Source organism: Chrysemys picta, chromosome 2 (assembly GCF_011386835.1).
Source record: "Chrysemys picta bellii isolate R12L10 chromosome 2, ASM1138683v2, whole genome shotgun sequence".
In the NCBI taxonomy this organism is placed as follows: domain Eukaryota; kingdom Metazoa; phylum Chordata; order Testudines; family Emydidae; genus Chrysemys; species Chrysemys picta.
Window position 1 is genome coordinate 252,636,830 of NC_088792.1, and position 15,642 is coordinate 252,652,471.

A 15,642-nucleotide genomic window follows, 5' to 3' on the forward strand; every position below is an offset into this window, starting at 1 on the left:
TCATCAAAAAAATCAAGTTAGTTTGCCAGAATCTATTTTCCATAAGCCTATGTTGATTGGCATTAATTAATAACCCTCCTTTAATTCTTTATTAATTGAGACCCAAAGCAGCCACGCCATTATCTTGCCTGGGATTGATGTCAGATTGACAGCCCTATAATTACCCAGGTCATCCCATTTACTCTTTGTAAATACTGGCACAATACTAGCTTTCTTTCAGTCTTCTGAAACTCCCCCAATGTTACAAGACATATTGAAAGACAACACTAACGGTCCAGTGAACATCTTAGCCAGCTCTTTTAAAACCCTTGGATGCAAGTTGTCTAGACCTCCTGATTTTTAAATCTCTAACTTTAAAAACTTCTGTTTAACATCCTCCTGAGATACTAGTGCAATGGAAAGAATGTTATCATCATTATATGATGAGACTACATCATCTGGTTTTCCCCAAATACAGAAATATTTATTGCACACTTCTGCCTTTTCCACATTATTATTATTGATAATTCCACCATTTCCATCTAGTAATGGACCAAGATCATTATCAGGATTCTTTTTGTTCCTACAAAATTGTAAAATGTCATTCTTATTGACCTTAACTCTGCAGGCCATGATTTCTCCTATTGTCATTTTGCTTATCAGTTTTCTACAATTCCTGTATTCTGATTTATATTCATTACTATCATCTTCCCCTTTATTATATATTATTTTTTAAAGTTTTCTTCATGTGCCTTCTAAACCAGATCAGTTTTTAACTGTACAGTGTCAGGACCACAGTATGGGTGGCCTGATGTAAGGGTTCACCTAAGATGCAGGCCGAGGGTCCAGTTACTAGAAATCAGACCTGTTTGGAACGTCAAGAGATCAGAATCAAGAGACAAACCAGAGGGCAGAGACCAAGAATCAGTTACTAAGAGTCAGGCCACCAGGAGATCAGGTTCAGTGAATGGAACCAGAGGGCAAACCAGTTACCAAGAGTCAGACTAAGTCAGGATACCAAGATCTTGTGCACGACACAGTCTTTTTGGCTTTGTATGCGCACTGGTTGGGGATGCTATTGGGTCCTGTGTGGAAAAGAATTCTTGGTACAGGGTTTCGGGAGGGATATGTGAAATACGAGGTGGACCTTGAGAGACTGGGGTAGGTGTAGTTCAATGGTGACCAGGTTAAGTTGGCGATGGATTCAGTCAAGGCCAAGGAACTGAAAGTCCAATTTACATAAGAGTCTATTTGTGCAGAGGTGCTTCCTTGAGATCCACACTATTTGTCCCACTGAATAAGTGGGGCCTGATTGATTATGTTTGTCTGCATATCGCTTCTAGTCGGCTTTCACTTTTCCAGGTGACCCCTTACTTCTTCCTGCACCAAGTCCAATGTGATTGGGTTAGGAAAAGTCATAGGTAACTGTAGGTGGACTCAGAAGTGGTACTCATAGATGGCAAAAAAGGGACTTTTTACTGTGGAAGTGTGTTATTGTATGCAAACTCCACATAAGGTAATAGTGAGGACCAGTAATCTTGATGGCGGTTAATATAACATCATAGCTATTGCTCTAAAATCTGATTGACTCTTTCTGTCTGGTCAGTGGATTGAGGGTGGTGGGGGAAGAAAGGTGTGGCTGGATCTCCAGAAGACATAGGCTTCACACCAGAATTGGGCTGTAAATTGTTATCCTCAGTCAGAGGTGATGTGATCCAGTAGGCCACATGTAGTCACCAGCAAGGAAAGGGGCTGTACTGCAGCTGATTAGGTGCAGTGCTAATGACCCTTCCTAGGAAACAGGGTAATACGGCCTAGTGGCCGGCGTCAATAAAGTTGCCCTTCTACACAGGGCTGCATGGCCCAATGGCTCGAGTCATTAAAGTGGCCCTTCCACTCAGGGCAGCGTGGCCTAATGGCCAGCATCAATAAAATGGCCCTTCCACTCAGGGCAGCGTGGCCTAATGGCCAGCATCAATAAAATGGCCCTTCTGCTCAGGGCAATGCAGCCTAATGGCCAGAGTCAATAACAGGGTCCTTCCACTCAGGGCAGTGCAGCCTAATGGCCGGCGTCAATAATTCAGCCCTTCTGTTCAGGGCAGCGTGGCCTGATGGCTGGAGCCCATAAAGCAACTCTTCTAGCCAGGGCAGTGTGGCTTAATGGTCAGAGTCAATAAAGTCGCACCCCTCCATGGGGTTGTGTGGCGTATTGGCCCACTGGGGATGTGGGTCACCACTCGGGGATGTGTGGCACCCTGGGTAGGGGGACTTGGGCCCTCCCTGCTGCTCTGAGCCCCAGCCCAGGGCCCTGGTTACTCATCACCGAGTCAGCAGGGATCCTCCTGAAACACGCTGACTGGGTTCCTGGTTCACCCAGCAGACGCGAAGGGGCATGGCTTCCTCAGCCTGCAATGCACAATTAACCTTTGCTGGGCCATGGTGGGGTAGGTACACCCTGTCACAGTGTCTTTGGGAGAGTACGGCCCTGATTGCCATACTAGTGGCATCGGCTTCTACTAGAAAGCTCATGTTGTATCCAGGTGGGCCAGTATGGATGCAGTGGTAAAGGCAAGTTTCAGCTGATCGAATGCATGCTGGGTTTCAGGGGAACCACTGGAACTGGGCATTCTTTCAGAGCAGAGCAATGAGGGGCCCAATTTATTCTGAGAAATGTGAGATAAACAGCTGACAAAAATTCACAAACCCTAAAGCATTGCAAGTCACAGGTCAGGTGGGGGTGATCCAGTCATGAACAGCCTGGACCTTGTGTGGGTCCATATTGATTCCTGTGGAGGATCAGGATATTCTGTGATATCCCAGAAATTCTTTGGAAATCTGGTCAAACGCATACTTCTGAAGCTTAGGCTTGGTCTACACTACCCCCCCTAATTCGAACTAAGGTACGCAACTTCAGCTACGTGAATAACGTAGCTGAAGTTCGAAGTACCTTAGTTCGAATTAGTTCAAACTTACCTTGGTCCACACTCGGCAGGCAGGCTCCCCCGTCGACTCCGCGGTACTCCTCTCGGCGAGCTGGAGTACCGCAGTCGACGGCGAGCACTTCCGGGTTCGACTTATCGCGTCCAGACTAGACGCGATAAGTCGAACCCAGAAGTTCGATTTCCAGCCGTCGGACTTGCGGGTAAGTGTAGCCAAGGCCTTAGTCTAGAGTCTGTACTACTGTAAATGCTCCAGGACCACACAAATGTGACTAGTGTGCTGCTCAGGGCTGTCTGAGAAAACCAAGATATTGCCTAGATAAACCACTACATATTGGTCCAGCACATTCCTGATAAAGTGCTGGAAGGTAGCCAGGGTATTAGGCTGAACTGCATCACCAGATATTCAAACTGATCATAGCAGATTTGGAAGGCAGTCTTCCATTTATCACCTTCTTTAACATGTATGAGGTTATAGGCTCCCCGGAGGCCCAACTTAGTAAATATAGGGGCAGCCCACATGCGATCCAGTAACTCAAGAATCAGGAGCAGAGGGTACTGGTTCCTTGTCGTTATTTGATTCATGATGTGACAGTCAACACAGAGTTGGAGACTGCTGTCTTCTTTTCTGTCTCAGAGGACTGGGGCACCAGCTGGCGATGTTGATTTGTCAATAAACCCTTGGGCCAGACTCTTCTGAAGGTATTCCTGGAGTGTGGCCAATTCAGGTTTGGGCGTGGTGTAAATCCGCCTGAATGGCAATTTTGCCCCCAGCTGTAATTCTATGGGGCAGTTGTAGGCCTGATGTGGGGGAAAGTTTTTCACATTCCTCTTTTCAAACATATTTTTCATAATTCTAGTATTTATGAGGAAGTTCCGATGTAGCTCAAGGGGGTGCCCCTGCCTGGGCCATCACCTTTGCCTCCATTCCCCTGGCAGGTCCAAATGTTGGGACTGAATTTACCTGCCGCTGACAGTGCTGTTAACAAAATGCAGAAGGGAAGCTGATTTCTTGTTTTTGCCAGTGAATTAGGGGATTATGATGGGTCAGACAGGGAATTCCAAGGATCAGGGGGAAGTGTGGAGAATTAATTGCATTGTGTTATGGTACCCCTTAATGCCTGTTTTCAGAAGAACTGTTTCCTCAGTCAGAGAGATTGAAGAAAGAGGCAACCCATCAGTAGTTTCTATGAGGTTTGCAACTAACTTGTATTGCAAAGCGATTTGCAGAAACCAGGCAGTTGTGGCATCTATGAAGTTGTCAGCAGCCCCTGAATTGACAAGAGCCCATTGGACTGGAATCCATTGTTCCACCTTGGGAATGTGCAGCTGAACAGGTACCTGAAAGCGAGGGACATCCTGACATGGTGCACGATGTGTCCTAGTCAGGACTGAGGTGTGGGGGAACTTCTTTCCTTTAGTGCCCAGGCCCACCCCCTTAGCAGGCCTGGGCCACCTCATTTCCCAGACCCTTCAGTGCTTGTGTGAGACAGTTAAAAATAGAGTGGCCCGATTCTCCACAATAGAAGCATACGTGGTGCCAACAACGACATATTCTGTCCTCGGGGGTGAGCCACCGATGGGCAATATCCACCTGCATCTGTTTGGTGCAAAGTGCAGACATCAAGGGAACAACACGCAGAGAGGGATGTTGCAGGGAGCCCCTTTTTTCTTCCCTTCTTTCACACAGCTGGTTATCTATATGAATGGTGAGATCCATGAAGGCATTTAAACTCATGGGATCTCTACACGGGCAATCTCATCGTTTATTTCTTTCCACAGACCCCACCAAAACTGATAGAGTTGCACTGCCTCATTCTATTCAGTATCTGCCGTGGAAGTGCAGTGTGTAGGTAGCCGCTGTATCCTTCCCCTGCCAGAATGGCCTCAGAGCAGTCTTGGCTGTTCAAGCGTGGTGCAGATCATCCAATATTACTGACATGGACGGGAGGAAAGCATTTCTATTCAAAAGAACCAGGCTATCATTCTCCAGCAGTGGGGAGGCCCAGTCTAGTGCTTCTCTCATTAGCAGGCTGATAGGCAGGCTCACATTGGACAAATCAGAGTTGTAGGTCTGGGGACATGTCAAAAACAAGTGGCGACATTGGTTAATGAAGCTCCAGAACTGCTGGCAGGACCCATCAAAACATTTTGGAAGGGGAATCTTAGGACCCTGTTAAGGGCGGGGATCTTCAAGGAGTGCAGAAGTGTGGCATTTTCTGCACACAACTGGTCTACTTGTACCTGGTATAGCTGGTTCACCATGTCATTTCTGTGACCTGATCCTGCAGGGCTTGATTAGCCACCTGAAGGTGCGTGGCTCACTCAGGTGAGTCCAGTGCTTCCAGAGGCAGGGACTAGGCTGCTGGATCCATTCCTCTCACACTGGGCCCACTCCTGTGGGTTATAGTGGTCTGTAAAAGCAGTCAGGGCTGCAGCATGGGCATTCTGGCCTAGGGGTTAGAGCTGAGTGCGGGCCAAGGGCCAGGAGCCAGTTACCAGGAATCAGGCCAGGTTGGAATGCCAGGAGATCAGAATTGTGAGAGAAACCAGAAAGCGGGGATTAAGAGTCAGTTACCAAGAGTCAGGCTGAGTCAGGATACCAGGAGGTCAGGTTAGGGTGACAGAACCAGAAGGCAGGAAACAGGAAGCAGTACCGAGAGTCAAGCCAAGTCAGGATACAGGAGATCAGGATCAGACGATGAACCGGAAGGCAGGAACCAGGAGGCAGTTACTAAGAGTCAGGCTAAGTCAGAATTTCAGGAGGTCATTATCAGAGGGCTGGAGCAGCTAAACACCAGACCAGCAGCCCACAGACAACTTCCTGTTTCCTTCTCTGTCTTAAATAGGCCTATAAAAGCAACCAAGCAGTCAGCCAGTGGCACAGGAGCTGTGGCACAAGTGCAGCAAACAGAGCTGTAAACGGGAGTTTGGGAATGGGGGTGCAGTGTTCTGTTTTGTTTTGGTGGTGTTGGTTTTTTGTTTTTCCCCTTGACAGGAATTTAGGGGGGAAAGGTACAGAGGCAGCAGTGGTAATGACCAAAGCCATGGAAGAATCATAGAATCATAGAATATCAGGGTTGGAAGGGAACTCAGGAGGTCATCTAGTCCAACCCCCTGCTCAAAGCAGGACCTAATCCCCAACTAAATCATCCCAGCCAGGGCTTTATCAAGCCTGACCTTAAAAACCTCACAGGAAGGAGATCCTACCACCTCCCTAGGTAACCCATTCCAGTGCTTCACCACCCGCCTAGTGAAAAAGTTTTTCCTAATATCCAACCTAAGCCTCTCCCACTGCAACTTGAGACCATTACTCCTTGTCCTGTCATCTGGTACCACTGACAACAGTCTAGATCCATTGATCACTACTCGTTGAGCCCAATGATTTAGCCAGCTTTCTATCCACCTTATAGTCCAATGAAGATGACCAGATGTGGAAGCTGCAGGATGTACATGATGCTAGAGCGGGTACCTGAAAAGAACTTCATTTGTATGAAATGCCATCTGATAGAGCTGATGGAAGAGAAGAGCCGAGGCTTGGAGATGCAGGTGGAAACTATGGTTGAGTTTTGAAGGGGATTCAACCAGATGATGGAGCAAAGGCAAGAGGAGGCTGAAGGGAAAAGTCAAGACTTGAAAATGCAACCTGGACTGAAGAACTGTGAGGGGAGACTGCTGGGTGAGGAAAGTGGCCAGAGGACGCATGTGACTATGAGAGGAAAAGACCAGCTAGTGAAGGAGAAATAGAGTTCAGGAACAGGTTTGCTGAGTTGGAAAATGAAGAAGGGCATGGCAGGCAGTAACTGAAGGTGGGAGGGCAAGGAAGAATAGAAGTGTGACTAGTCCTATAAGAAGAGGGGAAGAGTCAATAGAGATACCCAGAGTTCAGAGCCCCAGGAGGATACAGGATGACTTGCAGAAGATTGCAAGGGAGAATAAAAGACAAAAGGACTTGCAGCCAGAAAGAACAGGAGGAAGGCTGGAGAATCACACCATCACCAGGAAAAGGCAGGTTTACATGACTGGTGACTCTTACTAAGAATAGACAGGCCTGTCATCAGAGCTGATTCGGAGAACAGAAGGGTGTGCTGTCTGCCAGGAGCTAAGATACGGGACGTGGACCTGAGACTGAAGAGGGTCCTATTGTGAGCAGGAAAGAATCCACTGATTATCCTTCATGTGGGAACAAATGACACAGCTAGATTCTTGCTGGAACATATCCATGGAGACTATGCCAGGCTGGGGAACACACTTCAGGAAATGAAGGCTCGGGTGATCTTCGGTGGGATTTTGCCTGTCCCTAGAGGAGGAGAATGAAGGTGAGACAAGATGATGATGATAAACAGATGGCTCAAGCAGTGGTGCTACAAGGAGGGCTTTGGGATGTTTGACCACTGGGAGGCATTCATGGACAGGGGACTGTTCTCGTGGGATGGTCTCATCCTGAATAGGGAGGGAAACAGACTTCATGGATGGAGGTTGGCACAACTCATTACAAGAGCTTTAAACTAGAAATTCAGGGGAGACCATTGGGAGATGCTCATGTAATCTCCATGCCTGATTTTAAGATTCAGAGAGAGGAAAATCAAGTAAGAAAGGATATAGCAATGGAGAAAGGCACAGCAGTGGGTAGGAGCATGGGCATTAAGAGGAAGGACAGTGCTGATACCAGTCAGGTAGGTGATATTGGCAGTAAAATGACTGTACCCAATTGGGTGAGGAATGTGGGCGAAGCCAAGCTGCAATAGTTAAGATGTTTGTACACCAATGCAAGGAGCCTGGGTAACAAAATGGAGGAACTAGAACTACTGGTGCAGGAAGTGAAACCAGATATTATAGGGATAACAGAAACATGGTGGAATAGTAGTTATGACTGGAGTACTGGTATTGAAGGGTCTTTTCTGTTCAGGAAAGACAGAAATAAAGGCAAAGGTGTTGGAGTAGCATTGTATATTAATGATAAGGTAGACTGTAAAGAAATTAGAAGTGATGGAAAGGATAAGACAGTCTGTTTGAGCCAAAATCACTTTGAGGAAGAAAGCTACTAGAGGTTCCCCTAATATAGTAATTGAGATGTGCTACAGACCACCAGGATCCAATATGGATATGGACCTATTTAATGTTTTTAACTAAATAAACACTACTGGGAATTGTCTGATTCTGGGAGACTTTAACTTCCCACGTGTAGATTGGAGGACAAGTGCTACTAATAAGAGTAGGGCCCAGATTTTCCTGGGTGTAATAGCTGACAGATTTCTTCATCAAATAATTGCTGAAACAACACCCCTCCTGCACCCCAACCCCCTGCTGAGCCCCTCCTGCACCCCAACCCCCTGCCCTGAGCCCCCCCCACACTCTACACCCCTTCCTGCACCCCAACCTCCTGCCCTGAGTCCCCTGCCACACCCCTCCTGCACACCAACCCCCTGCCCTGAGCCCCCTCCTGCACCCCACACCCCTCCTGCACCCCAACTGCCTGCCCTGAGCAGGACTGGCTCCAGGGTTTTTGCCGCCCCAAGCTGTGGGGGAAAAAAAGCAAAAAAAAAAAAGCCATGATCGCAATTGCGATCGGCGGCACTCCGGCAGCAGCTCCACTGCGCCGCTTTCTTCTTCGGTGGGAACTAGGGGCAGGTGCTTCCCTCCGAGAGGGACCCGCCGCTAAATTGCCGCCGAACAGCCCAATGTGCCGCCCCTTCCCCTTGGCCACCCCAAGCACCTGCTTGCTGGGCTGGTGCCTGGAGTCAGCCCTGGCCCTGAGCCCCCTAACCTCCTGCCTTGAGCCCCCTGCCACACCCCTCCTGCACCCCAACTCCCTGCCCTGAGCCCCCTGCCGCACCCCTCCCGCACTCCAGCCCCCTGCTCCAGCCCTACATTCATGGCCCTGCATACAATTTCCGCATCCAGATGTGGCCCTCGGGTCAAAAAGTTTGCCCACCCCTGGACTAGATGATCACAATGGTCCCTTCTGACCTTAAAGTTTATGAGCTGATTATCCCATTCCCTAGTAAGATTTGGAGATACCAACTAATACCATATCTTGTGCTTTATCAGTTAGGACACTGATCTATAAGCATTCAAGATCATGTTCTTTCAAGTTATCAGTGACTCGGAAATACGTACTATTTTTTACATAAAGTGCCACTCCCCTTTCCCTTTTGCCCACTCAGTCGTTCCTAAATAAGCTATAACCATTGATATTAACATTCAATCATAATAGGCATGATTCATCCCATTGAGCAAATAGCTGTCATTTTGGAAATACGTTTCCAAACATTTCTAAATAGCAGAAGCCAAAACATTTCTATTACCAAATTAAACCCAAGTTTTATACAGAATAAATGTCCCTACTAGCTTAGGACAGGGTGACCTAAATTTAATAAAGCATATTGTTAGGGAAGTGTGTCATACTGTATGCCCTGCTTGTGACTTTAAAATCTTACATTTATAGAGCATCTTTCATTCTGTTTTCATTAAGACATTTATTCATATTCAGTTTTATTTAAAAAACCTTTTGTATAAAGCCTTAATTTTCACCCTGATTCTGACCTCAGACTAGTTTTGCAAACATATAACTCAGCCAACTTTAGTGGTTATTCCTGAATTACCCTTGTATTAGTGAAATAATCAGAATTAGAACCATTGTGTCTGCATTATTCACTCATATCCATTATGCATGGGTAATTCTAAATGCTTATAAACAACATTTATCTTGCCTTCTTTATAAGCATTAAAAACAATGGGAAATACCTTTGCTGCCTTCTAGTGTCCTTAAGGACCTTTAGTCTTTCAATGTCCATCCAGAGCCACCAGTACCTTTCACCCAAAGTTCCTTTTATGAACTTCTTGAATCTTTCAAACTCATTTCTGTTGCCAATATCATAAGTTCTGTGACTGGTACACCAGGCAGCCCGACTGTCAGTGACATCACTTTCAGACCTTGAACTTGAACTCATTTCTTCAGTTTCCTGTTTTATGCAATGTCCTTTGGAGTCTAACTTGTTGGATGGAGAGATACTTTGAGAAGTAAGTGGCTCTGCAGCAGTAGCAAAAAGTTGATTATTTGATAGCTCATGTATAAATACTTTGGACAGTTTACTGAAGTTCATATCAGTCTTGCTCTTAACGGCCGGTTGTCCTGTCAGTTTTGAGACTGATTCATTCACTATATACTGAATATAAACTGATGTAAACTCTTCTAATGTTTGAAAAGCTGACATTTCCTGTCTACCATCGTATTCCAGATTTTCTTTCTCCTCAGCACCATTCTCCCATTTCTGGTCTAGGTATACTCTTAACATAGTGTGGGAAGGAGTGTCAGCAATGGATACAGAAGCGTCAACCTCTGTACTTTTGGATCTCCCACTAACATTGCTAGTTTTTGCAGTTCCTGTCCTCTGGGGGAGGGGGAGACTCCTTTGACTGTATTCCATAGCCAGGGAATCCACTCCTGCATTAAATCAAAAGAGATCATTGAAAACGCTCTCAGATTCAAAACTGTTCTCCTGGCGAACAGAAAAAGTTTTCAAGTTACAAAAATTGGAACATATTTGCATTTTATTGTTGACAGCAATGGAAAGTGCCATACTGCCACAGTTGGGATCAGCAAATGTGCTTGAGCTGCAGCTATTTTGCTATAAACAGGAGGGGTCTTCTGCCATAACATTCTCTGCGAGATCCCCTTGACTCTGTGAAACTCACTCCCCACCCTGGTCCACCAGATCTCTGCATTCTCAACCATCCGACCCCAACACATTCCAAGGCAACCTACCTTGCCAGCAGGCAGCACCCCACCAACTGGCATCCAAACCCATAGGCACCTCTGCCCCCAGACCACCTATTAAATGTCTGGTCATGCTGCTAGGTCCATCTTTTCTCCCATGCCTGTGGCAAGGTGGTGGTTTGAGGTGGGAGGCGTTTTTTATTTAGGATCAATAGGGAATAATAAATGGTAGCTGTTTATCTACCTATGACGGATGGAAAGTGTATTACTTGTCATATTGGAAAATGGCATGAGCTTATTGATTTTAATTGTTGTCAGGGTGCTCAGAGCATTGGACAGGCGCCTGTTAATGGAATAACATCTTTTTATACATGGAAAGAGTAAATATACAAGAATAGGTCTGGGACCTTGGATCCTAGGACCCTGTGATCATAAGAACGGCCATACTGGGTCAGACCAAAGGTCCATCCAGCCCTGTATCCTGTCCTCTGACAGTGGCCAATGTCATGTGCCCCAGAGGGAATGAACAGAACAGGTATTCATCAAGTGATCCGTCCCTCGTCGCCCATTCCCAGCTTCTGGCAAACAGAGGATAGGGACACTATCCCTACCTATCCTGGCTAATAGCCATCGACGAACCTATCCTCCATGAATTTATCTAATTCTTTTTTGAACCCTGTTATAGTCTTGTGCTTTGTGGGAAGAAATACTTCCTTTTGTTTGTTTTAAATCTGCTGCCTATTAATTTAATTTGGTGATCCCCAGTTCTTGTGTTACGAGAAGGAGTAAGTAACATTTAACTATTTACTTTCTCCACCACAGTCATGATTTTATAGACCTCTATCATATCCCCTCTTAGTCATCTCTTTTCCAAGTTGAAAAGTTCCAGTCTTATTAATCTCTCCTCGTACGGAAGCTGTTCCATACTCTTAATATTTTTTGTTGCCCTTTTCTGAACCTTTTCCAATTCCAATATATCTTTTTTGAGATGGGGTGACCACATCTGCATGCACTATTCAAGACGTGGGTGAACCATGGATTTATATAGAGGCAACATTAAATTTTCTGTCTTATTATCTATCCCTTTCTTAATGATTCCCAATATTCTGTTTGCTTTTTTGACTGCTGCTGCATGTTGAGTGGATGTTTTCAGAGAACTATCTACAAATACTCCAAGATCTCTTTCTTGATTGGGAACAGCTAATTTAGCTCCCATCATTTTATATGTACAGTTGGGATTATGTTTTCCAATGTGCATTAGTTTGCATTTATCAACATTGAATTTCATCTGCTATTTTGTTGCCCAGTCACCCAGTTTTGTGAGATCCCTTTGTAGTCTGCTTTGAACTTCACTATCTTGAGTAGTTTTGTATCATCTGCAAATTTTGCTACCTCACTCTTTACCCCTTTTTCCAGATCATTTATGAATATGTTGAATAGGACTGGTCCCAGTACAGACCCCTGGGGAACACTACTGTTTACCTCTCTCCATTCTGAAAATGGACCATTTATTTCTACCCTTTGTTTCCTATCTTTTAACCAGTTACTGATCCATAAGAGGACCTTCCCTCTTATCCCATGACAGCTCACTTTGCCTAAGAGCCTTTGGTGAGGGACCTTGTCAAAGGCTTTCTGAAAATCTAAGTACTCTATATCCACTGGATCCCCCTTGTCCACATGCTTGTTGACCCCCCTCAAAGAATTACTGTAGATTGGTGAGGCATGATTTCCCTTTACAAAAAACATATTGACTCTTCCCCCAATAAATTATATTCATCTATATGTGTGACAATTCTGTTTCCTATAGTTTCAACCAGTTTGCCCGGTACTGAAGTCAGGCTTATCAGCCTGTAATTGCCAGGATCACCACTGGAACCCTTTTTAAAAATTGGTGTCATATTAACTATCCTCCAGTCATCTGGTACAGAAGCTTATTTAAATGATAGGTTACAAACCACAGTTAGTAGTTCTGCAATTTCACATTTGAGTTCCTACAGATCAAATCTTTAACCCAAAAAGGAATCAGTTCTGTTCACAAGAGTTTCATTAATAATGTGTTTAGATAAATAACCAGCTCCCCTCTCTCTCCCCGTACCATTGAGGCATTTCTTTTTGCTCCACTCCCACTCATCCCCTTTAGCCATCCTCCCTTTGATTGGCAGCTCAGTGCAGATGTTCTCATGTTATTAAAATGGCCTCCAGCCTCCCCTGTTGTTCTTAGCTGCTGAGCAGGAAACCTGACGCTTTTACTTGCCCAGATTCCTTCTGCATATCCCAGGCTTCTGGGCAATAGGATTTTTCCAGTCCAGATGGTAGTTGGCACAAGTGATCATTTATCTATAAATATTGCTTACCTAGATTACTGCTGCTACTGCTGTATAAATCAGCTGTGTAAGACTGAGCAGAAAAACTACATGTGCCTTGAGAAGGAACGGAATCTAAACGAAAAGCAAGAAAAAACAAAGTCATAATTCTACCATTGCTATACAGCATCTTGGTTTCAATTTGTTTTTTTTAAATTTGAGGGTTAACCGAATCCCATCCATATTCCTGTAACCATTCAGCACAACAAGAGATATAAGCGTCCATGTTTCAGTGCATAAGACATCCATTACTAATCAGAGTTTAGGATGGGCAGATTATTCCATAATTTTCCATTATAGTATTTCTTGTAACTCCCTGTGAATTATGTAGTGGTGGCCAATGTCACAGGCAGAATACTGAACGGAATGGATCACTGGTCAGATCTGGTATAGAAATTCCTATGTTCCATACTCACACTATTCCATATTTTACAAATATTTTAAAATTTTTAAAATCCACCAATTTTCATAATACTGAATCTAATCTACTTTACTCTAATTCTTAATCTACATTGATGAAGGAATAATTCAAATATTATTTTATTACATAACAAATTAAAAATATCACAAGTGGCAAAAAACGTCAGGCTAACCCCTGGCCCTGATCCCCCAGTGGCGTAAATTCCAACTAGAGGTGTGTGTCATGAATCCCGGCCTGCAGCAGAGCTAGTCTCTAGGCAGCCTCATCAGTACAGTTGGTCTGCAGCAGGTTGTCTGATTAGCCAAGCAACTGATTGCCCGCAGATACCAGCAGATTGGCTCTTAAGCCAGCAGCAGCTCACTGGCTTTTCAATGCTCATGCTCATCACTGTGCCTGCTCCTGCTTTGAACCCATCCTTGTCTGCCACCCTGCTTGCAGGTCCTGCCCTCTGGTTTGACCCTCAGCTCTGGCTCCTGACTATGGACTCCAGCTTGATCCTTGGCTCTGGTACCAAGTTTTTTGCCTTCCAGTTTTACCCTTGGCTTTGGCTCCCAATGACTGACTACAGCTCTGACTCTGGCCACTAGGCTAGATTGCCCTCATCCTGGTTGGCTGACACTGCTATCTGACCATGTCCTGCACCTCATATTCCAGGGATGTTCCCATGAGATAACTATGCTGCAACCAAACCTCACCCCATGCCCATACTTTGACTCTGACCCAAGTGCATGGAGGTTAAGGAAGGGAAGTACTGTGCATGCATAATGCCTTTTAGATTGAAGGAGCAGCAGATTTTGCATGACAGAGTAATATCCAGACGCAGATGAAAAACAGAGCTCCACACTAGAAGACAAAGCTCTCAGGCAGGAGAGCTAATAGATCCATAAGGTGAAAACTCACTGATTATTGGACAACTGAGGGGAGGAGCAAGAAGGAAGACTATCCACATGGCTACTAGCAACCCTCACTAAGGAGAAAGTGAATGTGTTGGAATACGGGGGTGCATTGCTAAGGGGCTCACTGAAGTGTTGTGGTTAAAAGTTCTTGCAAATTTAGTTTATGCTAAAACACTTTGTGGCTCCCCCAACATTTGAAGCCACTATAGTCTGAGCAGCAAAAAGTAACAGCAACGTGGACCTCCCACTGGTTCCCATTCCTATCCCAGTCCCAGCCCAATGCAATACAGATCCTGCAAGTGCTGTACAATCTTGACCTGGCTGCTTGCAGCTCTGCCTAAAGTAATGATTAAGTCATGACTTACATATTAGTGCAACCTGTGTACATTAATGATTAATGAATGAGTCAGCATATTTTATAAAAGTAGGGTTCCATAGCAATAATGTGCTGAGGAGTTATCATATACCACCCCATCCATGCTTTGGATCCACACGGCCCTGATGAGGCAATTCTCAAATATAACAGCTTCTGTGTTCTCACAGGACTGGGGAGAGACGTAGTTCCTACACTTCCCCATGTGTTTGGGCTTTTCTGATCTATTTTGCTTCCCTCCGCTCTGCATAGCAGAGGAGAGATTATGGGCCACTTATAGTAAGCAGCATTTAACATTGTGGGAGTAGAGAGAAAATACACCTATTCTCTTCCCCCATCCAAGTTCCTAGGTATTGTACTGTAGGCCACAGAACAATGACAAGCAGATATAGCAGCATTATCCAAACTCTAGAATAGCTTTGATTTCAATCTTGTCATATTTGTTATCTAAATAACATGGCTGCACCATTACTACTTACCTGGGCTGACATTGTGGTTGTATGCAACAGTTCTCTGAGGGCCTGTAGACCAATACTGTGTGCCTTGAATTTGAGTGGAAACTAAAGGATGAGTAACTGTATCTGTAGTTGTTGTTTGCTGACTTTTTTTGGCTAGTGTAAACCAATCCTTTGTCTGAGTAACTGTAGCCTATGAAAAGCAACATTAAACAAGTTCAGCGTAGCTTATGCAATAATTCAATTTTATCTATTTGTTGCAGGGCTTCGCAGAAAGAGATCTTATTGTCTGTGGTTATTCTGTGCTCTCTCACCACGTAGGTTTTGTTATCATGATGGTTCACAATGGATGTAGAAATATTGAGGGAAACCTGCCAGGATTAAAGTATGGCCCCTGAACTAAGGGGAGGAGTTTGAGACCAGGGCCAGGAAGAGACGTGGGGAGAGGTCTCTCCAGAGAGGCCACAGTGGCGTGAATCTGGAAGCTGGGAAGGCA

General features: G+C 45.1%; 1 protein-coding gene across 5 annotated transcripts in view; it reads right to left on the bottom strand.

Moving 5' to 3' along the window:
• The window catches only part of RGS22 (regulator of G protein signaling 22), a 103,539-nt gene that overhangs the window by 63,904 nt on the left and 23,993 nt on the right, over positions 1-15,642 (bottom strand). For all 5 annotated transcript variants that reach the window (XM_024105301.3, XM_024105299.3, XM_024105300.3 and 2 more), the window contains 3 exons: positions 15,171-15,339; positions 12,993-13,076; positions 9,666-10,365 (listed from right to left, as the gene is read on the bottom strand). In XM_024105301.3, the coding sequence (XP_023961069.2) occupies positions 9,666-10,365; positions 12,993-13,076; positions 15,171-15,339 (953 nt within the window). The remainder of the gene's footprint in view (positions 1-9,665; positions 10,366-12,992; positions 13,077-15,170; positions 15,340-15,642) is intronic.